General features: G+C 38.1%; 1 protein-coding gene across 1 annotated transcript in view; it reads right to left on the bottom strand.

Annotated features, from left to right (window-relative positions):
• Positions 1 to 27,678, bottom strand: part of MYO10 (myosin X) — a 246,035-nt gene that overhangs the window by 94,354 nt on the left and 124,003 nt on the right. Inside the window, exons 4-14 of the mRNA XM_043971604.1 lie at positions 23,998 to 24,185; positions 18,172 to 18,306; positions 15,780 to 15,904; positions 15,274 to 15,287; positions 15,082 to 15,166; positions 12,691 to 12,794; positions 4,597 to 4,726; positions 4,043 to 4,161; positions 2,288 to 2,434; positions 1,542 to 1,642; positions 1,372 to 1,438 (exon numbers count right to left, since the gene is read on the bottom strand). Coding sequence (XP_043827539.1) covers positions 1,372 to 1,438; positions 1,542 to 1,642; positions 2,288 to 2,434; positions 4,043 to 4,161; positions 4,597 to 4,726; positions 12,691 to 12,794; positions 15,082 to 15,166; positions 15,274 to 15,287; positions 15,780 to 15,904; positions 18,172 to 18,306; positions 23,998 to 24,185 — 1,215 coding nt within the window. The remainder of the gene's footprint in view (positions 1 to 1,371; positions 1,439 to 1,541; positions 1,643 to 2,287; positions 2,435 to 4,042; positions 4,162 to 4,596; positions 4,727 to 12,690; positions 12,795 to 15,081; positions 15,167 to 15,273; positions 15,288 to 15,779; positions 15,905 to 18,171; positions 18,307 to 23,997; positions 24,186 to 27,678) is intronic.

A 27,678-nucleotide genomic window follows, 5' to 3' on the forward strand; every position in this document is an offset into this window, starting at 1 on the left:
AGCTTCGGAATCCTACCCTTCATTCTGGTCTCCCTTACCCTGGGGAGATAAATTTGGGTGTGGCTGCAGCCTTTGTGTCCTGAAGAGGGATCCGTAGCCACCCCTCACCCAATTCCCCCAGCTACCACCAGTGGGGGATGGTCCACCTTCACTAAAGGAACTTTCCACAGGCAGATGGTCCACCCCCATCAGGCCTCTATAAAAAGTACCTTCCAGTCTCCTGTTCGAGGAGATTTGGTACCTCTGAGCCATGTGCTTTATGCCAAATCTCCCCATGAAAAGTCCAAGGATTTCTTTCATGGTTTCCCTCCCCTCACCCTTCCCTTCCCTTCCCTTGCTCCTAAATAAACTATCACCTTATTCTAACTACGTTTTGTGTGCAAGAGGGTGTAATTCTTTAAAGAGGAATTCCTAAGAACCCCAACCCCAACCTGTACCCCATTTCCTACAATATCAGAGTGCTGGGCTTAGAGTCAGGAAGATGCAGCCTTCTGAGTTTAAATCTGGTCTCAGACACTTACTAGCTAAACATGCCACTTAACCCTGTTTGCTTCAGTTTCCTCATCTGTAAAACAACCTGGAGAAGGAAATGGCAAACTACTCTAGAATATTTGCCAAGAAAACAGCAAATGAGGTCAGAGTCAGACAGGACTTAAAGCAACTAAACAGTAATGATTTTTTTTAAAAAATCAAATAAAAAAGGAAGCTTGATGGGACACATATAACACTGGGCATGGAGTCAGGAAGCCCTTGGCTTAAATCTTCTCTCTGCTACATACAAACTGTCTAATCTAGAACAAATCACTTAACGTCTATCTATGTGCTTCAGACATCCTTTGGATTTTTCTTTAAGTCACAGATAGGTTGGAGCTGTGCATTCCCTGAATTGCACCCCCCTCATAGATTCTTCAATTCCATAAAATCACATGCATTTATTTTTAGTAACTGGCATTTTGGAATTTTTTTTTTTGTTGCATTACAAAGTATTGGCATCGGTAAAAATTTCAAATATATAATCTAAATTTTACAAAAGAATAAGCACATATGGTTTAATAGATTATATACTGTGCATGTTTGTATATGTGCAAACATACACGTGTACATTTACATATGATAAATATATTTACACACATATGTGTATTTATATCAGAACTTAGATTCTGCTGAAATTAAAATCAAAGTAGAAAGTAGGAAATGCTACTAAGATCACAGAATGGTAGAACTATCAAAGCCTGGAGGGCAACTCTAATTAGAATACAATAGGCCATTCTGGCTTTTTCATTACCTTTCAAGTACAGGTTAGTACAAGCTATTTTGTTCTCTGAAGTACAAATTAAATACTGTAACCACATTCTCCCAACAATGGATTACCTTTTCAATCAGATCTAGACATTCTCCATTGTCTATCCAGTCAATATCTTCCCATACTAATCCTTCTCTATAATAAAAGCAGAAGGTAACATTTAAATTTCAAATATAACTTTCAAATTCTCAATTTTTCTTTTCTCATTTTGTTAATTGTACTTTAAATCCATGATTACCTGCTATATTCCAATTGTTCCAAAGAAAAAATGTGCTTATTAAAATACTCCTGAAGCTTTTCATTTGCATAGTTTATACTAAACTGCTCAAAATGGTTAACCTAAGAGGAAAAAAGACACATTGGACAATAAAATATCTTTAAATTTCCCATTCATAAAATGTTAAGAGAAGAAAGAACTAAAAATCCACAGTGTAAGGGGCCTAAAATTATAGCTGTGATGTCTAAAATCTAATGAGTGGTCGCCTTAAATTAGAAAATGTAGAGCACCAATCTTTGGGCATTAAGTATTTATTAAAGTATATTAGGGCTAAGTAAAGAGAAACATGTGGATCAAGCATGAAATTTGCTTGCTCTCCCTATCCTGCCTGTCTCTTGCTGCCAAGCCGAAGTCTCCAACCAAAAGGCCCGCTTGCTCCTCGGCTTCTCCCAGAAGCCTCCTAAGAAACCGGAAACAGGGCCATCCACACACAGCTCCAAGCTAATTGGCTGGTAGCTCTGATTGACAGGTCCCACAGGTGGTTCTATAGATGTAACTTCCAGATGCTAAAGTCACATGGTTTCTAAATGACATGCTTTCTCCTCATGGTGGAGCTTCCCTGCAATATCTTTCCCAGCAGGGGGTGTTATTCCAATTCTCACAACCATGAGCTTCAGAAATCCACTCTGAGTTTCAAATTTAAGGGACTTAATAGCAATAGGCTTACATATGGGAGAATTATTGAATACCAATCTTCTGAAACATACCTCAAAGTTTTCAAATCCAAATATGTCTAGAATTCCAATCGATTTGAAGTCATCTTTGCCTTTGATTCTACTGTTAATTTTCTTAATAATCCAGGCAAAACACTGGGAATAAAGTGCCATGGCCATGGAATCCCTGCTATCTGCTGCCTGTGGGACAGATCAGACACATTGATAAGTGACATGGGGGTTAGGACATATTGATGAATTAGGGGACTATTGAAGTTTAGTTTAGCCAACTAGATATCAGGAGGGACACACCTAAGAAGTTAGGGGAGAGTAAATTCTATAGCAGGAAGTCAGTTGGGTGGGGCTACTACCTGAAATTGGACACAAGAGGTCAGGACTATCATTCCAAAAGAAAAAACCCTGACTCTTTCTCCACCCCACCTCCAAATGGAACTTTCCGTTGTCGTTGTCGGGTGGTCACCCCATTTGCCTTCTATAAAAGCTTTGGCCTTTCTTCCACTGGAGGTGATAACCACAATTTCCTCAGAATTGACTGATTCCCACCTACTCTCCATTCCCAGGTCAATGAATTGCCTGGGGCTAACCAATCTTTGTCAATTCCAGACTCTTGATTGTCTTATGGATCTCCCCCCAAATAAACTATCCTCTCCCAAAGATTCCCAAATTCACTCCCTTAGGTTATTATGCAGAAAGATTCATTTACATTAAATAGTTTCTGTGAGAAACTTATTTTCCCAAGGGCAGTCTCATAGCTCCCTCAGTTCTGTTAACCCCATATAAACCCTGTCCTCAGTCCCCATATTGGGGTATTCCTAGCATCTTGCTTTGCCATACCACAAACTATGAGCTATGGTTCCTCTGCCCCAATTGATTATCTCCTATACTGATTGTTTCATTAATTTCCAGGTTAACAGAGAAGAAAGATATCTCTAAGCCATCACCTTCTATAATGCCCAAATAAAAGACCATTTTATTCTAATTGGACTTTGTGTGAGAGTTGTAATTCTTTAAAAAGAAATACCTAAGGACCACCCCCCACCACCACCTATTTCCCCCATGACAATAAGCATAGTCTATTTCCATTTCTTGGCTACTCCTTTTCACTAGATGTAGCAGGCCTGGTATGAGTCTACCCCACTCTAAGAAAATTGGCAGATCCATTTTCTTTTTTTTTTGGTGGGGCAATGAGGATTAAGTGACTTGCCCAAGGTCACACAGCTAGTAAGTGTCAAGTGCCTGAGATCAGATTTGAACTCAGGTCCTCCTGAATCCAGGACCATTGCTTTATCCACTGCACCACCTAGCTGCCTCCAACAGATCCATTTTCAAATTTGCTAGTGGGTTATGTTTCAAAAGTCTGTAACTTGGTATACTGGAAATTACTTTCCAATAGGACCCCAATCTTTAGGTTCTCAAGCCAGTCTCCAAAATGCCTATTTTAGTGTGGGTGAATTTAGCACTAATTTAACATCAAACACTGGCTTAGGGTCTTATAAGAAAGCCACATAGTAAAGGAGAGAAGAAAATGTAGGAAAATAAATTCTTCTTTTCCTTGGCTCAGAATCAGTTCTAGGCAAAATTTTGAAAGGGCACAAAGTTAGTATTTGATATCTTCCTATTTCCTGATAACTTTATTTCCCAGGTCCCTAGTACCCCCCTGTTGCCTTTCACCTTGCACTATGATACCCCATCTCAAACGATTTATCTTCTCTAGAAAGCATCCACAGCCTTCCCTTCATTCCATAAATTGACCTAGGGAAAAACTCAGTAACTTTTGCTGAGAATTACTTGTTGTATGTTGAGAGGTGTTAAGATCTCTTCTCCCCTGAGTATCATTGATCTCTGTGTCAAGGCATCAGTTAGCTGTGTTGAGTCCAACCCAAGTAACTCTGCAGATCTAGCAAGAGCTGACAAAAAAGAAAAAAAAATAAACAAAAAAGATAAGCAAAATATCGACTGTATTTGTACAAGGAATAAGTGATTTCTTATTTGTGATGTGATTTGAGGCTACAGTAGCATGTTCCAAGGTCTCTAAGCAAGTAATATTCTTGAAGTCATTTTCCTTAGAAATTACAGAATGGTGAGACAAGTAAGTATTCATATAGGATGTAAGTTATTATGGTGAGTGACTGGAATACTTGAAAAATCAAATCTCTTTTTCTTCTGGCTAGAATTATAATTCTATAGCTAAGATCACACAGGATCATAGTATTTATAATTTGCAACAACCTTAGAGATTATTGATTCTAAGTATCTTAGACCAAGAAAAAACTCAAACCCAAAGAGGTTCAGTGAAGTACCCAAAAAGAAAGAAAGAAAGAAAAGAAAAAAGGCAACCTCACCTGTTTTGAAAGAAACTTGTGCTCCACCAGCAGTGATGAATTCTATGTTTCCAAGATGTAAAATACCAGCAAGTAGTCTAAGAACTTCTCGAACTTCTTCTTTGCTGAACTGCATCACTTCCATTGCAGTCTAGAAGAAAAAACAATTCACTTATGGGGCTTCCCCACCCCATTAAACTGAACAACTAGCAAAAGTGTTTTAATCTAATGATGTGAGTTATACACTGGTGTCCATACATCAAAGCACAAGGCTGACTTCACCAAGCCATCCATTCTTAGATCACAAATCATCACAGGTACACAAAAAAAGAATTAGATTAGACAACAAACAAGCCTAAGAAAACCACACAATGGGCAGAACACAAAAGTGATATATATTCATGTTATTTAAAAATTTTCCTTTTTTAATTTCTGAGGACTGTGTTATATTACTATAATTCAAAATGGAAAGGCAGATATTAATTATAATAAAAACCTGTCTTTTATTGGTTTATTTCAAAGCACACAGGCGTAAATGTTATTTTCGCAACATTGTACAAATGCCGACCTAACTCAGGCACAGACAGCTTTATTAATATACTCCAGTATGAAAGTTTAGCAGCTTTCCTCAGGGGTTAAACTAAACAGAAAGGCAACTGGATTAGATAGAATTATCAGTCTCCAGATCGGTAAAAGGAAATTTCTTTATTTCTCATAATAGGAAATACAAATAAAACATAAACTATAGCATTGAATCTATTTCTCTAGACTGCAACTTTAATCATTCTAAGAAATATATAAGGTGCTATTCTCATCATATATGGGGACTGAAAATATATCAATATACTACAGTGTTCAAGGGGAAAAGAGAAGCATTTGCAGGAGATCAAGACGCTGTTGTCAAAGCACTATCATAAATCAGCATACTCGAAGTTATTCGTACATATATGTTCTACTGGCCTAATTTAGAACATTTTATATTACATTTATATTTAGAACATACTTATAATTTAGAACATTTTCTAATTATAACATGGTATCATTTAGAACAATGTTATAAAATAAAGTTTTATTTTTGTTTGTTTGTTTTGTGGGACAATGAGGGTTAAGTGACTTGTCCAGGCTCACACAGTTAATGAGTGTCAACTGTCTGAGGCTGGATTGGAACTCAGGTCCTCCTGAATCCAGGGGCCAGTGCTTTATCCACTGTGCCACCTGGCTACTCCCTAAAATAAAGTTTTATAAAATATGTAAAGTTTTTGTGCATAAATGGCTATATATTCTTAGTGAGGTAACTAACTGCAAAGCTGCCTTTTAAAAGTGCCTATACAAATAAAAAAATTGGTCTGAAAACACTTAACAGGTTGTTTTGTTTATACGAATTTAAGTCAGTAATGAAGAAAGTAGAAATCAAAATGCATGAGCAAACAAAAAAGTGAAAAGCATGATTCAAAATTGTGACACCATACTTCAGGATGCTGACACTGAAAAATGAGGACAGAGTTGATAGACACTTTTACAAGCTGACATTTTAAGATATTAGCAATTATATTCCATTAAAACCAAAAAAGGTACAGGTAAGTCTTCACTGAGTGCACAGCATTTCACAAGGCAGTAATGCCTACAATCTAATTTCAATGGATATTTCTGATGGACTACAATTAATGCATATACTAAATGAAATACTTATTAAGTGCCTGCTTCTTTGCAATATTCTGTTGAGATAGGCTAAAATGTTCACAAATTAAATGTTCAAAGAAAAATTTTTTTTGGTTAACATATACATTTGATTATTATTTAAATATCTTTTTTATGATATGTGCTAACATAATGTAAAAGGCTTAACAAAGTGTTGTTATGTGACTAGAGAAGATGGGTGGAACCACCATGGAGGAGTGGTAGAAACCTGTACAGTGTGTTCCACTCCAAAAACTCCTCCAAAGAAATCTAGAAAATGTACCAGACTGAATCCTAATGGGGAAATCTAGAGTATCACAGTGAGTCATCTGTCCAGCCCAGCTGACAGAGAAGCCTGTGGACACTGAGGATAAGCCCTCTAGCACCCAGGGAAGGGCTGTGGCACTAAAGATAAGTGGGGACCCAGAGACAGAATGGGCCTCCTTACCCATACTTGGGCACTGAGATGGGGGCAGGTGCAAACTGGAAGTTTGGGTGCCCAATACCCAGTTCTGGGCCACAGATTCCGGGCTGACTGAGAAGGGGACCTGTGTTCTCAGGGAGAGTGGCTCTGGCCAGTGTACCAAGAAGGGAGAAGATTCAGAAGCAAGCAGCAATAGCAGCAACTGTGTGGCTCAGACTCAAATCTCACTTAAAGCATCTAGGCCCACTTGCAGAAGAATAAACAAGGCAAGAATATCCGAGTAAAAGAGAGCCTACACGGGGGCGGCTAGGTGGCACAGTGGATAAAGCACCGGCCCTGGATTCAGGAGTACCTGAGTTCAAATCCGGCCTCAGACACTTGACACTTACTAGCTGTGTGACCCTGGGCAAGTCACTTAACCCCCAGTGCCCTGCCAAAAAAAAAAAAAAAAAAAGAGAGAGCCTACAATTCTGCCATGTTGAATGAACGAAGCTTTCCAGCTGACAGGGGTTGAATCCAGCAGCTATCTACTCTGGAACAGACCTAAAGAGAGGTCATAAAATTGCAGAGCTCAGACCAGGAAGGGAAGGGATGGGGTGTGGGAGGTGAGGAGAGAAGCATTCAGACTGTGGCCTAGATCACACCACTTTGAAAACCATGAAAGCTGGCAGGTCCCCAGTATTACCTCAATATTTGTAGTCCATCAGAAATATAGCCCAAGACACTTACCACTTACTAGCTGTGTGACCCTGGGCAAGTCACTTAACCCCAACTGCCTCACCAAAAAAAAAAAACAAAAAACAACAACAACAAAAAAACTTTCATATTTTTTTACTACATACTATTGTACTGAACTCTTCTCAGCATAACGTCCACCTACTATTTCAGAGAACTTATGATATCAATACCATGATAAAATAAAGAACCTGGCTATCATATTTTAAGAAATCTTAAAAGAAAACCGCCATCTCTTAGAGCCAGAGACCTCTTAAAAGAGATATGAAAGACTCAGAATGAAAAATGAGGCAAGATATTTTTTGGATGTGGACAATGTGAAGATATTTTGGTTGGGTATACATATTTTTGTTTGTTTGTTTGTTTTCCTGCGGGGCAATAAGGGTTAAGTGACTTGCCCAGGATCACACAGCAAGTAAGTGTCAAGTGTCTGGGGCTGGATTTGAACTCAGGTCCTCCTGAATCCAGGGCCAGTGCTTTATCCACTGCGCCACCTAGCTGCCCATGAGTATACATATTTGTATTGGGTTTTGCTTTTTTTTGTATTCTCAAATGTGGAGGAGGGGTGTTGAGGATGATTAAAAACAGGATCTTGAAGAATTAAAACAAGTAAGTTTTTTAAAAAATATAGTATGTTATATGTTAGCTTTTTTATTATTATTTTATCTCCAGGACTTAATAGTTATCAAATAGATGACACTTTTTTTGTACTCAAGATTTTGAGAACTAAATTATTTAAATGAAAAAACAAAATAACAACCAATGGCTTAATCAGGCAATGTTAGATAAATCATAGTCTATAAGAGATTTCCTCTTAGAATATCATGTTATTCAATATTTTCGGCTCCTTTTGTCAAATAAGAGTAAGTAAAGTATAATCCCACTGAAACTTGGCACTGTCAGGAAGACAGCACTCTACTTGCTGTAACACGCCCCCTAGTGGTCACAGAGAAAATTAGTGACTTGGATCAAAGTGAAAAGAGAAAAGACTGGGTTGAAATTAAGATGGCACTATATTTATATAACAATTTATCTTTTAGATCAGAGGTATGAAACACACAGCACTACCTACAACACTCTCAGAGTGCATGGTCAGACCAGATTAAAATGTAATTGGGAAATAACAAAAGAAATAAATACAATAAAACACAGAGAACATTACATTTTAACACTAAGTCAATGTGTGGCCCAGAGACCCATAGGTAAGGATTAATGGTCCCTCCTTACTATTTGAGTTCCATAATGCAACAATTTTCTTTGGTCATAGGGAGGAAGGAAAATGAATCTGTGAAAATTATATTTCCTTCTGTAGCTAACAGAGCAATCTAAGCTTTTCACTTACAAAATCTTAGATTTACAGCTAGAAGGGACTTTTGAGACAACAGAAGCCTACTCCTTTATTTATTTTATCATTGAGGAAACTGAGGCACAAGGTGGTCATGTGACTTACATAGGGTCATGCATAGCTAGCATTTATTTATATTCTTTTCTTTAAATCACCAAGAAGGGACCTGGTTTCCTTATTTATGTCAGATTGTTACAAAAAGATCAAAGCAAGGTGACTGTTAAGAACCCTATCTATGACAGAAGGCTGGAAGCATATATTAAAATGGAACAATACAATTAAAGAGTATCTAGAATATACTAGATCACTTATCAGGGCCTGATGATAAGCACTCCAGAATATTTAAGGAACAGGAAGGTATCAGTGTAGCAGGACTAGTAAATAATCTTGAAAAACTGTCAAAGATAGGACATGTTTCTGTGAGAAATTGAGGGAGTGGTGGAGGACAGGCACAAAAGGCTCAGGGGAAACCTATGATTTCATCCAAATAAACTCTCAATAAAGAGATTCATTCATATGTAACTAGTCCATAATTTGTCATCTCTGAGAGCTGCCTGGGGTGTTGAAAAGTTACATGATTAGCTGAAGGTAACACAGTTAATACATGTCAAAAGAAGAACCTGGGTCCAGGTTTCCTGATTCAAGGCTGGTTCTCTATCCAATAAAAGCATGCTGCCTCTCCCTGTGGTTTGTAAGGACAAAGGTTGTGCCTATCTTAGGTAAACAAAGGATGATCCAGGAAATTACAGACCAGTGACCTGGGTAGAAAAAACAAGCCATCTGTAAACACCCAGAATATTTTAAGAGGCAATCAACAATGGCTTTTCTAAGGACATCTGTCAAGTGAATTGAATTTTATTCTGATTGAATGACGGTGACAAGAGGATGACATTTTAAGTTGGAAACACAAAGTGGTACAATGCATTTAGTCAGAAGACTGGGTTCCAATTTCAGCTCAGTCACATAATGTGTGACATTACAGACGTCACTTAACCTCACAGGGCCTCAATTTCCTTTTCTTTCTTTCTTTTATTTATTTAATTTTTTAGTGAGGTAATTGGGGTTAAGTGACTTACCCAGGGTCACACAACTAGTAAGTGTTAAGTGTCTGAGGCCAGATTTGAACTCAGGTACTCCTGATTCCAGGGCCGGTGCTCTATCCACTGCGCCACCTAGCTGCCCCCTCAATTTCCTTAAACGTAAAATGAGGGGACTGGATATGATAAACTGTAAGGTTCCTTCCAGCTCTAAAACTATGATCCCATAAACTCTGAAAGGTTTTTCATTCCACTTCCAAAATTCTTAATGATAAACTAGCAAATAAAAGTGCCACACAACAAAAACGTTTTTGAAAGGCTAAATATAAAGTGACTGATGTTTTTTTGGTGAGGCAATTGGGGTTAAGTGACTTGCCCAGGGTCACACAGCTAGTAAGTGTTAAGTGTCTGAGGCCGGATTTGAACTCAGGTCCTCCTGACTCCAGGGCCGGTGCTCTATCCACTGCACCACCTAGCTGCCCCAAGTGACTGATGTTTTTGCAACAATCTGAGTGATTTCTCTAGTTATTGATCTCAAATATGGAATAAGTTCTAGGATCTTAGTTAATCCATTATGTTGATGATCATAATACCCAAGATTTATATAGAATTTTAAGATTTGTGATTTATATTTATATTTAACATTTTATCCTGATAATAACACTGTGAGGTAGGTGCTATTACTATGATTCCCATTTTCCAGACAAGGAAACAGGCTGAGAGAATAAAAGTAATTTGCCTATGGTCATACAGCCAATCAGTGTCTGAAGCATGATTCCAACCCAGATTTTCCTGATTCCAGGTCCAAGATCCATCCCCTGTACCATCTAGCTGCCTCCTGGACAATGGAGTGAGAACATTATTTTAGTAAGATTTGCTATCTACAGATATTACTAAATTGGGGAGGGCTATTGAGAATGATTTATCAGTAAGACTGATAACAAAAGCTTTCTGAAACCCAAGTAATAAAGTTCTTTTAGATGAATCTGCTTTAGTCAAGTTTTGTTCGGTAAGTGATAAAGCCGAGATTGGAATCTAGCTCTTCTGAGTAATCCGATGCATCCTGGGAGGATGGAATTAAGTTCAAAATTACATTTACCAGGGCAGCTAGGTGGCGCAGTGGATAGAGCACTGGCCTTGGATTCAGGAGGACCTGAGTTCAAATCCGGCCTCAGACACTTGACACTAGCTGTGTGACCCTGGACAAGTCACTTAACCCCAATTGCCTCACCCCCCCAAAAAAAATTTACATTTACCAATTGGAAAAGGAACATTCTAAATAAGAGTTAAAACTTAAAAGGACTAAAAACTAAAATCTCCAAGGACAGGATGTAAACTAAATATACATCAGTAATATTGTTTCCTTGATAAACACTCTGCTGCTAAATTATCTTGTTTACATACTTACATAATACTTTATTATTTTAAAATTATTTTGTTATTATTACTATTTATTGTTTTACTATTATTAAATACTTTAATAAAGTAGTGTGTCCAGTGCTGTTCACCAAATTTTATGACTGGAAAACGACTGGGGTCTCATCCAGGCTGGCTCCCTCATTTTGGAGAAAGATGCCTTTTTTGTTTTGTTTTGTTTATTTGTTTGCAGGGCAATGAGGGTTAAGTGACAGCTAGTAAGTGTCAAATGTCTGAGGTCAGATTTGAACTCAGGTCCTCCTGAATCCAGGGCCAGTGCTCTATCCACTGTGCCACCTAGCTGCCCCCCACCAAATTTTAAAAAGAGAAGAAACTAGGAATGTTTCAGAAAAAGGTGACAAAGATGATTGAAAAGATGGAAAAGAGGTTCCTATAAGGAAAAGTTAAAGAATATTCTTATATTCCAATAAACAGGATATTATTGGCATGCAGGAAATAATAAGGCTGACAATAAAAATGGATAAGTATAAGGACTAGAAATTTGATTTTTATGATACAGGGAATTCCTGAATGAGGAAACTCTCTCTACCCATGTAGGTGTGCAAGCTTTCTCCAATTTCAGCATCTAAGAAAGTTGCCTTGGGCACCAAGAATTTCATTATCTTGTTCAGGGTCACAAAGCCAAATTAATGTCAGAAGTGGGACTTGAACTCTGGTCTTCCTGACCCTAAGGACCCCTTCTCCATCCTCTCTACCACACTGCCTCTCCTTGTGTTAAAGGAAAAGGAGAAGATTCAGTAACAATTTTTTGGACTACCATGCCGAGAAAACACTGAAATGAACTGATGTACAGTTTTTTATGGCTAGAAATCTTCAATCAAAAAATGTACATGTTTGTCCAAAGGGGTTTAAAAATCCTTTGTTCAGGACAGCTAGGTGTTGCAGTGGATAAAGCGCTGGCCCTGGATTCAGGAGTACCTGAGTTCAAATCCGACCTTAGACACTTGACACTTACTAGCCGTGTGACCCTGGGCAAGTCACTTAACCCCAGTTGTCTCACAAAAAACCAAAAAAAAAACAATCCTTCGTTCAGTATGGTGGTGTGAAAAGAGCACTGGTCTCCTATCAGAAGACTCAAGACCAAGCTTCACCACTTATACAAGAATCATTTAACCCCTCTATCAATTTGTTTTCTCATCTAGAAAATAAGGAAAATCCTTGTACAGCTTTGTAAGGAAAAGACATTGTCAATTGCAAAGAACTATGTAAATATGAAGTAATATTATTATTAAAAAAAGCTCATTATCTCTCAAGGTCCCTATTGGTTTTTGCCTTTAATGCCAATTAAAAAGGATTACCAAACCTTTGAAGACAAATTTTAAGCAAAAGGGAAAAAAAGGCAAATACCTGTATTTGAATGCTTGTTGATTAGTCATTATTTCAGTTTTTACTTAGGATAACTGATAGTACACTGTACCAGAAAGTGAAATTATTTAACTCCTTTTGGGAAAGTAACTTACAATGACATCCTTGAAGGATTCTTTATCATTGATTGTCGCATCTGCTACACATCCAGATTGATTCAAGTAGTGGTAATTTTCTGGCACAGATAAATAAAATTCTTCTGCAATATAAAAAGAGAGAAAAATGTAAGCCCACAATTTTTATTGTCATTCAGCTGGTTAGCTTAGGGAACAACAGAATACAACAAGATTTTCCTCCTGCAATTAGAAAGAGAACCAAGTATACCACACTGCCATCAAGAAAATAACAATGATTTGGGTTAAGTGTGTTTTTATACATCAGGATGGTGGAACATGTTAAAATCAGTATATTATTAAAAGCCAACTATGCGCCAGGCACCATACTAGGTGCTGAGGAAACAAAGAAAAAAAAGAAACAGTTCTTTCTCTCAAGGAGCTTATATTCTACCAGTGAAGGAACCCGTATACAGAAACCAAAATACCAAATACATATCAAGTTATTACTGGGGAAATGGAGCAAGCAACTAAGGTGAGTAAGAAAACAGGGTGACATCAAAGCTAGCTTTGAAGGAAGCTACAGCTTTTAAAGGTAGAAGTCCATCCCAGGCATTGGGCAAAGCCTGAGAGAAGACATGGAAATGTAACAAGTAATGTCCTGAATGTGAAACAGTAATCAGGCCAATTTAGCCAGATTGTAGAGTGCATGAAGGAGAATAAGTAATGTGCACTAATCATGGAAATGAAGATTGAAGATGGATCATAAAGGGCTTTAAAGGTCAAAAAGCAGCGTCTGTATTTTATTCCAGAGGCAAGAGGAAGCCTGGAGTTTCTTGAGCAGTAGAGGTATATGAACAAACCTGTGCTGTATTATTCTGACAGCTGTGTGCAGGGTACATTTGAAAGGGGAGAGATTAGAGGTCAGGAAAATAATTAGGATACTTTTGCCACAGTCCATGTGAGAGGAAATCATCACTTGAATTAGAATGCTTGTAGTTTGGTTTGAGTGTGGAGATAGATGGAGGAGAGACAGTGTGGAAGCATCTGATTAGAGGTGATGCAGGGTGGAAGGAAGAGTTGAGGATGACTTCAAGGCTGTGAGGAGCAGCTGGGTGGCTCAGTGGATGGAGTGCCAGGCTGGAAGTTAGGAAGATTTGTCTTACTGAATTCAAATCTGGCCTCAGACATATTAGCAAGTCCCTTAACCTTGTTTGCCTCAGTTTCCTCATCTATAAAATGTGCTAGAGAAGGAAATGGCAAACAATTGCAGTATCACTGGCAATAAAACCCCAAATGAGGTCACAGAGAGTTGGGCAGGATTGAAAAACAAATGAACCACCACCAAGGTTGTAAACTTAGGTGACTGGAAAGATGTTGGTGTCTTTAACAGAAAAAGATATATTGGTTTCAGGTCTCCTATCACCCACCATCTGGGTGACACTGGGCAGGTTACCTCTCTAAACCGGCTGGCTATTCTTACAATCTATCATTTCTTTTTTTTTTTTTTTTGCTGGGCAATAAGGGTTAAGTGACTTGCCCAGGGTCACACAGCTAGTCAGTGTCAAGTGTCTGAGGCTGGATTTGAACTCAGGTACTCCTGAATCCAAGGCCAGTGCTTTATCCACTGCGCCACCTAGCTGCCCCAATCTATCATTTCTTACAGAGCCTAGCTTAGGCTCCACCTTCTACATGAAACCTTTCCTGGCTCCCCTGATGCTAGAACCTCTTCTGCACCTCAACCAAACCAAACTCTGAACCCCAACAAAGTAAGTTCATTTATATTACACACACACATGCACACAAGCATATGTCCCTTGTGTCCCCAAACAGGGAAGGAGCTTTTTACTCTTCCCCCTCCCCCTTTCTTTGTGTCCATATTCCCAGGGCCTAGCACAATGCTTGGTGCAGGCACTTAATGAATTCTGTTAAAAATGATAGACTAATATTGGCACTAGCTCACATATAGTGTTGCTGTGAGGAGCAAAAATGTTTTACAACTGAAAAACACTAAGTAAATGTCAGCCCTTATTATTAGAAAATAACAAATGGATGTACCCACTAATTAGAGTTTCTGTTTGCTCCTGTAAACACTAGAAAGCATCATTATTCAGGTGTCACACCAAAAACCCCACAATCAATTTCAATGCTTTTTCTTTTCAGAAACATTCTCTGAATTAAGAGATATACAAGAAAGGTCAAAAGCCAAGGAGATTCCAGATTTTCTGTCTGTCATCTTCTGCCTACATGACTTGGCACTTCAGTAAATTCGATTTTCCATTTACTTTGAAACAACTTATTCCACATCGTGGTTTATTAATCTACCAACACATTTCATAAAGCTTTCTCCATAGTTCTTCTATGATTACTGATTTTTTTTAAATGGAAAGAAAACCTATAAACACAGGTGTATCTATTGTTTCTGTCACTCACCTTTGTCTTCATTCTCTAGGCCTGCCAGCAGTGCATAGAAGATGTGATAATTCCTTTCTCCTGGATTCTGTCTTACCACTCGGTTCTGTAAGAATATATCAAATTTACACTGTTTTTCCCTTGTTAATTGACATAAATTGACAATTAAAAAAAAACAAACAAAATGCAAACGGAACCAAAAATAAAACTTACTTTTTCTAATAAATCTTCATTTTGAAAGAATTTTAAGTCAAGGAAAAATATCAAGAATTTTAAATTAGTTTTATCTACAATCTTCTGTTCTTTATTTTCCTTCCAAGTAGTCTCTCTGCCATGTTATTTGTGTTGCCAGAACACGAAGAAATCTACATTAAGACTAGCTCATCGAGATTTAATTACAAATATGCTAAGTACTAGAAAGTCAGAAGTCAAATTATGTGACAATAGATTTCAACCAACTATGTTTTTATGGTTAATTATGAGCGTAGGGTTTAAGATAATGTCACCAGCTACCAGAACTTTCCAAAGAACAATTTGTTCTTAACCACGTGCACTAATTAAGTAGTTCAATTCTGCTCACTCTCAAATCAACCATTTAAAGCAGATCCATGTTTCTCTTTCTTCTTTCCCTCCATCACTGTGACAGTCCAGCATCAGCAGCAGGTACTTCCTACTTATCAATGTTAAATAGAGTAGAAATGAAAAGGAAAACAGGATACAATCTACAATTCTTCCTCCTTGAATATTTCCCTTCTCACAGATGTTCAGCTGAATAAACTTCCCAAAGCGACTGGAGTTGTTGTTGTAAACAGTCTTTGCATTACCAAAAGCTTCCATAATTGGGCTATGAAATGAGAGGGTGGTAGAAAGGGCTAATTAGGAACAGAAGTAAAAACAATAAAATCACTTCCCCCCAAAATGTCATCTATAGAGAAACCAGGAATAAACATTACCCCCACACAGGTGCTACATCCTTTATTCTTTTTTTTTAAACTTATTTAGATATTTTAATGGATACATAATCTCATCAGTGTCAATCTTTGCTAGGCAGCTACAGATCTCAGCTCCTGCAAGTTTTCTTTTTTTTTAATTAATAAAGTATTTTATTTTTTTCCGTTACATGTAAATATAGTCCTCAACTTTTGTTTATACAAGCTTTACAATTTCAGATTTTTCTCCCTCCCTCCCTCCCCCCTTCCCTAGACAGCAGGTAATCTGATATAGATTACACACACACACACACACACACACACACACACACACATATATATATATCTATATCTATCCTATTTCTGCATTAGTCATGTTATAAGAGAAAAAATCAGAGCAGTGATGAAAAACCTCAAAATAGAAAAAAACAACAGCATCAAAAACAAAAGAAATAGTATGGTTCATTCAGCATCTATACATCCTTTATTCTTTTTTTTTTTTAATTTTTAAAAAATTTTTTGGTAGGGCAATGGGGGTTAAGTGACTTGCCCAAGGTCACACAGCTAGTAAGTGTCAAGTGTCTGAGGCCGGATTTGAACTCAGGAACTCCTGAATCAAAGGCCGGTGCTTTATCCACTGCGCCACCTAGCTGCCCCCATCCTTTATTCTTTAGCCAAAACCTAGAACCTTCCTCGACATACTTGTTTTTTCTTCTTTGGTATGGATCTGTGATGCCAGTATTACAGAATTCTCCATGATGACTGTCACATACTGATGTGACCAATACTGATGCCGACTCATCTGCAACTTAGTCTTAGAGAACAGTGTGGGGCATCGAGAGGTGAAGGGGTTACACGGCTGGTATGTGGCAGAAACAAGATCTGAAGCTACATTTTCCTACCTCCAAAGAGAATACTCTATACAATGTACTATGTTATCTCTCAGTGAACATTCTTATTTTGAGAAATAAGGTAATTAAACAGTATTTATCATGAGAATGATTTCGAGAAGTCATTACAGTTTGAGCACTTATGAAAAATTCAAAATGGACACTTGCTTTCTGTGTAAATTAGTATGAACTTACATCCAAAAGTCATGAAGTAAACAACAAAGTGGCAAATTTTTTTCAATAAACATTGACAGTATAAATCACCTTTAAAATTCTGATATGAGGGGCAGCTAGGTGGCACAGTGGATAGAGCACCGGCCCTGGAGTCAGGAGTACCTGAGTTCAAATCTGGCCTCAGACACTTAACACTTACTAGCTGTGTGACCCTGGGCAAGTCACTTAACCCCAATTGCCTCACTAAAAAATTTAAAAAAAAAATTTAAAGAAAAAAAATTCTGATATGAGCTGCTAGAAGATGCCTCACTATTGATACCACTAGCCATATATCATTTATTTTTTCATGCATCCAACAAGTATTTGATGACAATGTGTTGACTACTTCCCTCATGTTAAAAAACCACAGAAATGGCAGTGTGGCACACAAAAATATAATTATTTATACATGCAAAACAAAGTATAACGGTAAGGTTCAATAATAGAAGTACAGAAGAATATAATCCAAGAATATTACTGGCTTGGGGGATCTGCAAAGCTTTGTGGAGGAGACAGGCTAGGTAGGAATTACACATGTATAGAACGAGCCACTTTTATTTCTGTATGTTAACAGTCAATAAATGCATCTGTTTTGCTTGACCATGCATACGTTATGAGTAATTTGCTGTTCTTTTCCCTTTTTTCCCCAAAGTGGTGGGAGGTGGGAGTGAAAAAATAGACTTCTGTTCATTTTTTTAAATTAAAAAATAAAGGAATGCAAGGGGAGCTGCAGGTGTGGAATGTTGCCAACACTTTCCCTATACTGATATTGCTAAGATCTTTTCATGTCTGAAAGCTACAATTATTAGGTAAGAGAAAAAAATGCTTCCAATTCACATGATATATGATTATAAAAATCTGTTTTTCTGCTAATGTAGACCAGTGTCCTCTTCCAATTTTTTGCTTGTTAATCTATCATAGTCTCCTTGAAACATTAAAGGAAACATGTTGGCAGTTCATATAGTAGCTACTAATAACATAAGTGACCTGCCCTTATAACAGAAGCATTTAGGAGACAACTTTCAAAATTGTCAAGCACTTTTGATATGAAAGGGTAGAATAATTAAGCTAAGAAATACCTGCTTTCGAGAATAGCTTGCTCCACACAGGCTGTCTTTTCCTTTATTGATAATTCCAAAGAGTGCTGGCTGATGGCAGACAGGAACTTCAGGATTAGTTTAGTGCTTTCTGTTTTACCTGCCCCACTTTCTCCACTGAAAGGGAAAATAAAAATCAGCAAACACAGGGTGCTATATAATCATCATTAAAAAACTAGGGTAATTACTACAATATAATACTGCTAAGTAGGAAAACACTTTATTTCTGCAGCTAGCAATATAGCTCCTACTATTCTTTCTATTCCCTTTTATGGTTAAGAAATGAAAGTTACCATCTCAATAATGAAAAAGATAATACTATGGAATTTTCACCATCAAAACAAAACAAAGCATATTAAAAATATTCCTTCCTCCTTCCCTACAGAGCTTTGAAATGCATGCCTTTACAAATATATTTAGGAACTTTGGGGAATAAAGTATAAACCATGACTTACGCATTCAAAGGACTTAGAATTTAGCTGGGTAATGAGACCAAAACATATGAAACAATTATCAAACAAGACAAGATAGCATATGATTCAGTACTAAATTGAGAAGTATTGCCATCAAGGTGAACGTGTCCTGTAAGCAACTGGTGGTGTAGGCTTGGAGTTCAGGAGAGCTTATCATCCTTTTCTGATCTTTGAGAGTGCTATCATTTCTATGATCCTGTCATGGAACATTTTTCTTAAATCAAATATTGAATTGGTTTTAATGCTGATGAACCATTAGAAAAACCACCAGATTTTACTTTGTGGATAGCTCATGAGAACATTCTATGTGTTAAATAACAAATACTAAGCTTTTTTAAAATAATTTTTTTGGTTATTTAAAATAATAAAATTTTTATTATTAAAAAAAAAATAAGCCATCAGAATGATTCCAAATGGGAAAGATGTCAAATTGTTTCAGGAAATTAACTCCAAAGAGGACACTTCTTCTATCTATCCTTATTAATCTTCCCATTCTCTGTTCTCTGACTTCTCCATGGAGACAGTTTCTTAAGCCCACAAGGAGGGAGCCAGAAACAAAACTCCAGAATAGGGGTTAGGTCTCACTTTTTTTTAAAACTAAGATACCTTTCAAATACAAAGCATCTCAATCAGTACATTCTAGAAATCAATTCTTAGCTTAACCTTTTGCTTTAAGAGTATTCTTGGGGTTTTTTTGGTTTGTTTTTTTGTGAGGCAATCAGGGTTAAGTGACTTGCTCAGAGTCACACAGCTTGTAAGTGTTAAGTGTCTGAGGCCGGATTTGAACTCAGGTATTCCTGAATCCAGGGCGGGTGCCCTATCTACTGCGCCACCTAGCTGCCCCAAGAATATTCTTGTTAAGAACAGAATTATCCCCAGTCTTTAGCGCAACCTAGACACAGAGTTCTTTGATTATTCAGTTAATATCTGCAAGTAAGTTGGTTAGCTACATCTTTCTATCAAAAGTTGAAGTAGAGGGGGTGGCTAGGTGGCACAGTGGATAAAGCACCGGCCTTGGATTCAGGAGTACCTGAGTTCAAGTCTGGCCTCAGACACTTGACACTTACTAGCTGTGTGACCCTGGGCAAGTCACTTAACCCCCACTGCCCCGCCAAAAAAAAAAAAAGTTGAAGTAGAGCCAAAAAATAGTCTGGGTTGTTCACTGCTTTCAAACTGTACTGCATTACCACTCTCAAGATCTTCTAGAAATTGCACAGGAAATATATTGCCCAGTGTCAATGGGGTAGGGGGATGGGAGAACTCTCAACACAAGGATTTTGTTGTTGTTCAATCATGTCTGACTCTTCATGACCCAATTTGGGATTCTTTGGACAGAAATACTGGAAGGGTTTGCCATTTCCTTTTCTAGCTCATTTTACAGTGAGCCAAACAGGGTTAAGTGACTTGGCCAGGGTAACACAACTATTAAGTATCTGAGGCCCTGTTTGAATTCAGGTCTTCCTGACTCCAGGCCCAGTGCTCTATCTACTGAGTCACCCAGTTGCCCCAGCAATATAAGCATATGTTTTTTGGCAACTAATTCAATTCTGGCCCTTTATAATTATCTCTGGAAATAAAAGTAATCCTGTGTCACATTTGGGATCAGAAATCCCTCCAGGTGACTAATGGCATCAAAATCTCTCTAGCCTTCATGCCTCAAAGAGAGGAAAATCATCAAAGAATGATGAAGATACCAACTGGGGCAATTCAAAGGATACATAATATTCACTTATCTACTTACCTTAAGATTCACCAGCTATGCCGTGCCTTACTACATACGAATACATCATAGGTCACCTTGGAGGGACCAAGGGGAAGGCAATACCCCAAATGAGTGAGGAGAAACACTCCATCATAGAAGCCCATCTTTTAGCTCTACTTTTCATTTAATGAGATCGCTACACTTTCCCCCCACTTTAATCATACATTTATTTTTTGGATACATGCTATATCCCCTAAACAGAATGAAACTTCCTTGAGGAAAAGGGCTGTTTCATTTTGGGTTTTGTATCCCCAGTCTATGGCAAACTGACTGACACAGAAGGCACCTACGGGATAGATTGAAATTTGTTGTAAATTCAAGTCAAGGTAGTTTCTCTTTCTGGGCCTCAGTTTACTCATCTGTAAATTAAGGGTATTGGATTAGATCAATCAGCATCATCCAGGTGCTTTTTATTGTGCCTAATCACTTTTTATAAAGTCTATGATGCATGGCAGGCATATGAGAAATAATGTGAGAGGATGCTTTTAAAGGATCAAAACTGAGTAAGTCCACAAGAGGGCACTTTATGCTCAAGGAAATCTAAATGGAAACTACAGTTGTTCCCATTTTAAAAAATGGTTTTCTCCCCCTTTTTCTCAAAGAAAAAGTTCTAGTAAAAATTCTAAAAGAAATACATATTAAAAAGTAAAGTATTCTAATCTAAAATCTCTCCCAAGTCTGAAAGTTTACTGTAGCTTTATTTAGATAAAATGACAATGTTCACATTGACATTATACAATAGAAGCTTTCCCCAGTTGTACTACAGTGCAATATTTTAAGTATACATGAAGATATACAATAATCACATTCCAATTTTCCCTCTAGAACTCCAAAGTTACTCTGTCAGATGGATTTGTGGTCTCTTTTTTCCCTAATGATATTATTGGTTATTTAATAACCCAAGAAAAAGAAATAAAACTGTAGTACAAAAAGCCCTGAACCTACAATCAGGAAGACCCAGATTAGAATCTCTGTCCAATTACTTATACAAGTGGCTTTGGCTACCTAAATTGCCTTGAGTTTGCTTGCTAGGTCCTGGAAGTTGGATATAGTGCTAGACTTGGATTCTGGAAGACCCATGTTTGACTCTTGCCTCAGACACTTCACTACCTGTGTGATCTTGGGCAAGTCACTTAACTCTACCAGCCTCAGTTTCCTCATCTGTAAAATTAGATAGAAGGCATTGTTTGCCTGTCTTAAAACCCATCTAGAAGTAGAACAGTTCTATGTCAACTCTTTCACAAGTATCCTTTAGCAAATGTTGTATTCCCTGTCTCAGCAAGTACTCTGGACTCCACATGAGAAGCTCACTCTTTATAACACTTTAGAATGGGATTCATTACAGGGCAAGAGCTACCTTGATGCTGAGCCAAAGGGTCTTGGTTGCTTTGGACCCTGAGAATATAATTAGCATAAGGCTCCAATATAAACAACTGAAATTAAACTTTGATGGCAGTAAGATACAATAAAAGAGAAGAAATTTAGACTTGGCCAAGGGGTGGAAGACTGGGAGGAATGGGGGGTGTAGGAAGAGGCTGTGGTTAGTTTTCAAAAGAGAAGCATCATGGGATTTTTAAGGAAATACATCTTAATTACTTTCAAGTACAAAGAACAACTTTTCAGGAAGTTTTCCAAGAGAGATCTGTTTTTTTGTTAGTAGTTTGTTTTACCAAAATAAGACTCATTGGAATTAACAGCATCTATTTTTAATAGAGCTTATATGCTAGTTTTTTCCCCTCTCCCCTAAAGTAGATCTCATAATAATAATTAACAAATGCTTTTTTTCAGTCAGTATTTTCATTAGTATATGCTTAGTAAGAAACCTTTTTTTCCATGGGAAATGCAAAGTTGAGAGGCAGCATAGTATGGTATAAAGAGAGCTTAGTTATACAGAGTCCAGATGATTTGGGCTTGAGTTTTTGTCCCTGACATATGCTGCTGATGTGGGAACCTGGGAAAATCAGTTCATCTCTCAGTGACCCCAGGCAAGGAAGACTATAGTGTGATCTGCATTGGCTGAGGTAGTTTCTATCTGTGAAGGCTTTTTTTTTTTTTGGGTGGCAGTGGGGGTGGGTCTGAACCTGTGATATCACTGGTGCAGAGCAGGCCTGGTGAGGATCTCCCTCCACAGATACAGATCTACAACTGTTTTGAAACTTAGAGTCTTAGAACATTGCCAAGGGAATTGAAAGGTTAACTCATTTACCTTAGGCTCACTTAGCCAGTCTGATGTCAGTGTTGGGTTTTGAACCCAGATCTTTTTGACTCTTAAGCCACTTCACTAAACCAATATGCCCATCAAACTTCAGGACTGTGTTGTCGGGTTATTAAAGATTCTGAAATCAGAGTCCTATTTAGTGAGGCATAAGTGCATTGATGAGACACCTCAACCAAATACTTAAACACATGCCATTTTGATTCAACTAAATCTGGGTACTAAAACAGAAGGAGTTAAGGACAATACTGTTCCATGATAAGAAGAGGAGATAAAACTTCTCTCTCTCTCTTTTTTTTTTTTGGGTGAGGCAATTGGGTTTTTAAGTGATTTGCCCAGGGTCACACAGCTAGTAAGTGTCAAGTATCTGAGGCTGGATTTGAAGTCAGGTCCTCCTGAATCCAGGGCCAGTGCTCTATACACTGCACCACCTAGCTGCCCTGGAGATAAAACTTCTGAGTACAAAGCTAGACTGCATGTGGTTCTAGCCAACTTGTTTTATTGGGTTAGTTTCACTAGATGAAAAAAGATGAGAGGAAGTTTCATGGATGAGACAGGGGAACTGAAAACAGCTAAATCAATGTGTGTTAATAAAAGTATTTGGCAACTTCTGAGTGCCAAATGGCTCTCATTCTGTTTTCCTGCCTGGGCATAGTACAGGCTGCCAAAAAATCAATGAGAGATGACTCTATGTGAGGGCAAAAGTTGGCTCCATAAGTGTGAAACACTTTCAACTTGGAAGTGCTAGGGGAATAACAGTATTGAAGAGAGCAAATGGAACACAATTCAAATCCTCATAAAATTAAAGAGCAATTAAAGTCAAACAATGGAAGAAATTGGGTAAAATAATTATCTTTAGTTAAATAACAAGTTGTAGGTGTTTCTTTCCAAATGAGGTCCCAAAAGATCTTTTGATAGATGCAATTTTCAAACCTAGTAAAAACAGATTATCGAACTGTTCAAAAAGGCATGCCCAAGTTTGAAAGAGGAAAAAAAGGTATTTATAATGAAGGAAGTAGTCATTCAAAAGGCAACAGTATGTGGGTATAAAATATTTTTTCCATTTAATTATTCTAAGAAGTATGTAAGCAAAGCATGTTTTCTTTTACAGGATAATTGGAGCATGTGGTGACACTACATCCTCAGAAACCCAATAATTCAAGAGGTGTATGGGGAAATAGCCAAGTAGTAGTTTTTGGCTAACTTCATCTCATTCTTTCCTGTCAATCCCTCCCCTATTGCCTCCCCCTGAAAATCCTTGGCCCCTTTCCCCAGTCTACATTATGACGATGCTCTCACATTACTCTGTTTAAGGCATACAAGCAGAATGCTGAATTATTAAAATCACATCCATTTACCTGATTAGAACACACTGGTTGTCATGCCGTTTCCAGAGACAGCGGTAACATTCATTAGCAACTGCGAAGATGTGAGGTGAAATCTCTCCCATGTGGTGCCTGCTGTAGTGCTCCATTGTGGACTGGTCATACAGGCCAGGGATGGTCTTGTAAGGATTCACCGAGGCAATAATGGACCCAATATAGGTCTGTAAATACACATGGAGGAGAAACACAATGATTCACAAGCTTGAAAGCAACCACCAAGAACTTCTGCCCTCCTTTCTTGAAATCTTCTCTTAAGACACAGAACAAGGTGACGGTGGAAAGCACTTTACCAACTCTAAAGCACTATATAAATTCTAGGTATTGTTATAAGAAAAGAAACCAGGGAACGGTTTAACTCTACAGCAGTTCTTTATGAATTCTAATGGGGTATCTCCCCACTATAAAAGTAGGATATAGTCTGAACACACAAAACTGAAATAAAGAATGCTGTCTGGATAACTACTGAGAATGCCTTTTGTATTAAGGTCAGGTTTATTTGTTATCTAACATTTTCAGGGGGTATAATTACATGTTGTACTTCCTCTTAACCTCATCTTATCTCGTGCCAATAAATTGAGAGCTTTTAAGGGTGCTTAGAGGTTATCTAATCTGATTTCTAGCCCTCTAAAACACCCCAGGAAAATGTTCATCACTTAATAGTTTGTGTGACCCCCCCCAAAAGTTCTTCCAGCTTCTTATTTAAAATTTCCAGTGATCATAATATCAATACCTTACAAGGAGCCCAATCTGTTATTGGACTGTTCTAACAGTTAGAAAGTTTGTCCATATACTAAGCCAAAATCAGCCTCCATATAACCCAGAAAGGTAGCTGATGGCACAGTGGACAGTGTTGGGCTAGGATTCAGGAAGACCTTAGTTCAAATATGGCCTCAGTCACCTCTAGCTGTGTGACCCTGAGCAAGTCACTTAACCTGTGTACCTCAGTTTCCTCATCTGTAAAATGGGTACAATAATATCACCTACCTCCTAGGGTTGTTGTGAGGATTAACTGAGATAATATTTGTAAAATTCTTACCTGGCACATAGTAAGAACTATATAAATGCTAGTTATAAAATATGGCCTTTGACACTTAATCGCCTTATGACCCTGGGCAAATAAATCACTTAACCTCTGCCTCAGTTTCCTCAACTGTAAATTGGGGTTAATAATACCATCTACCTTTTAGGATTGCTGTGATGATCATATGAGACAATATTTGTAAAAAGCACTTATCACAGTACATGGCATGCAGTAGACACTATATAAATGTGTGTGTGTGTATATATATATATATATATCCTCTCTCCCTTCACCCATTTTATCCTAGTTCTCACTTCTGGAGCCACAATTAATCATGAATCGAATCTTTTTTTAATAGGAGTCCTTCAAGAAAGGCAAAGGATGGGGCAGCTAGATGGTGCAGTGGATAGAGCACTGGCCTTGGAGTCAGGAGTACCTGAGTTCAAATCCAGCCTCAGACACTTAACACTTACTAGCTGTGTGACCCTGGGCAAGTCACTTAACCCCAATTGCCTCACTAAAAAAAAAAAAAAAAAAAAAGAAGAAGAAGAAAGGCAAAGGAGACCTTGTTCTACTCCTAAATTTTCAATTAAACTGGTAGTGACCCCTTTGGCACATCACTTAATATTTGTAGATCTCATCATCAGTCAAGTGAGTGGGTTGTACTAAATGACCAACCCAAAAAGTCCTTCCCAGGAACAATTCAAGTTAATGCTGTTTTATTTACCATAACAAGTGAGCAATAGAACCAGTAAATCTCAATTAAACAACACATATCAAGCAACTACTCTGGGCCAACAACTGTGAATAAAAAGTCAAAAATGGACCAAGTAATAACTGAGGAACATGTATTCTAGAAGAAGCAACATGTATACATATAAATAAATGCAAATGCAAAGTAAATAGAAGGTAATAGGGGTTTGGTGGATGGGGAGGATGGGGAGGGGGGCAGCAGTAGGGTGTTACCAGGAAAGGTCTTGTGTTAGATAGGAGGAGGAGCTAGATCACTGCTAGATATCATACTAGATGAGTTCAGTTTTGAAGGAAACTAGGATTCTAAATGAGAGAGAAGAGGAGTGTGCGCACTCTAGGAAGAGGGGACATCCTAGGCAGAAATGGAGCTTGGAAATGGAATGGAATATCTAACATTTATGAGGAAAAAACAAAAAGCCAGTGTGGCTGGCTCATAGAGCACATGAGAGGAGTAATCTATAATAAGCCTGGAAGTATTGCTAGAGCCAGATTGAGGGGAAAAATACCTCCTCTGGAAAAAAAAAGTTCATTAAGTGATTCTAAAGGGGCTCAGGGTCATAATTGTGCTTTGGGAGTATAACTCTGCCAGCTATGTGGAGGAAGGATTGGAGAAGGACTGAGGTTGGGAGATTAATTAGGTTATTTCAGTAGTCCAGGGAATTACAGCCTGAACTAGGGTGGTAGCTCTGTAGAGGTGAAATCACAAGATTTGGCAACAGAATGGCCGTGAGGGCTGAGGGAGAGTGAAGGGTCAAGATTACTCTCAGGTTGCAAGCCCTCGATAGAAATAGTCAAGTTCAAAATGGGGCGGACGTGTTAAATTTGAGAGACATCTGGGACACATGCAGTTTATGATCTGGTACTAGAGGTGAGGAGAGAGAATGGGACTGATGCATCGATCTGGGATATATACAAAGAGGATAACTGAATCTGTGGAAGTTATAGTCACTAAGAGAATAGGTATAGAGAGAAAAGAGGACCCAGGATGGAGACTTGAGGTTACATCCACAGTTTCAGGGCAGGGCACGATTGATGAGCTGGAAAAAGAACTGAGAAGATTTTCTAGAAGGGTGGAAGAATAAAGAGGTAGGCCATGTCATGAAAACCCAGAGAGGAGTAAATATCCAGGAAGAGGGAGTAGTGAAGAATGTCCAAGGTTAGCAGAGAGATCACTTTGGAGAATGTGGTTACAGTTAACGGATTAGATCAAAACGGAGACTGCAGAGGGTTGGGAAATGAGAGAAAGAAGGAAATGGAGATATAGGACAACAGCTTAAGGGGAAGATGTAGTCAAGTGAGGATTTTTTTTAAGGAAGGTAGAGACACTCTGATATTTTTGTAGGGCACAAGGAAAGAGTCAATGGCAGGGAAAGACTGAAGATTTAGACAAGGAGAGGATAATTGTGGAAGCAATATACTGTAAGAGAATGGAGAGGCTAGGTTTGGAGGTCTGGTAAAGGGATTGACCTTGGTAATAAGGGCCACCTCTCTATCAAACATAGGAGTACAGGAAGGGAGAATGGGGATAATATCACAGGATTCCAAATATAGAATAAGGGAGAGATGGAAGCTCAGGGAAAAATCTCTTTAGCAAGCAAAGTATGAGGCAAAGTCTTCTGCCAGGAGCAAAGGGTTAGGGATGGTGTGGGAGGCTTAAAGAAAGAAGGTCTGAAACAAACATTGTAGGTCACGAAAAAGAATTCAAGTAAAGAAGATGGTAAGAACTGCCTTTTGGCAGTGAGAACTAAGTTGAGACTAGGTAACAAACTTTAGTGGTTGTGTAACATTCTCTATGCCTTTTCTGCAGTGCATATGGAGAAGGAAGATGATGGTGGTAAGGGCAGAGGTAGCAGAAGTAATTCAAGTATGAGTTATGCCAA

The sequence above is a fragment of the Dromiciops gliroides genome, chromosome 1 (genome assembly GCF_019393635.1).
Source record: "Dromiciops gliroides isolate mDroGli1 chromosome 1, mDroGli1.pri, whole genome shotgun sequence".
Taxonomy (NCBI): Eukaryota; Metazoa; Chordata; class Mammalia; order Microbiotheria; family Microbiotheriidae; genus Dromiciops; species Dromiciops gliroides.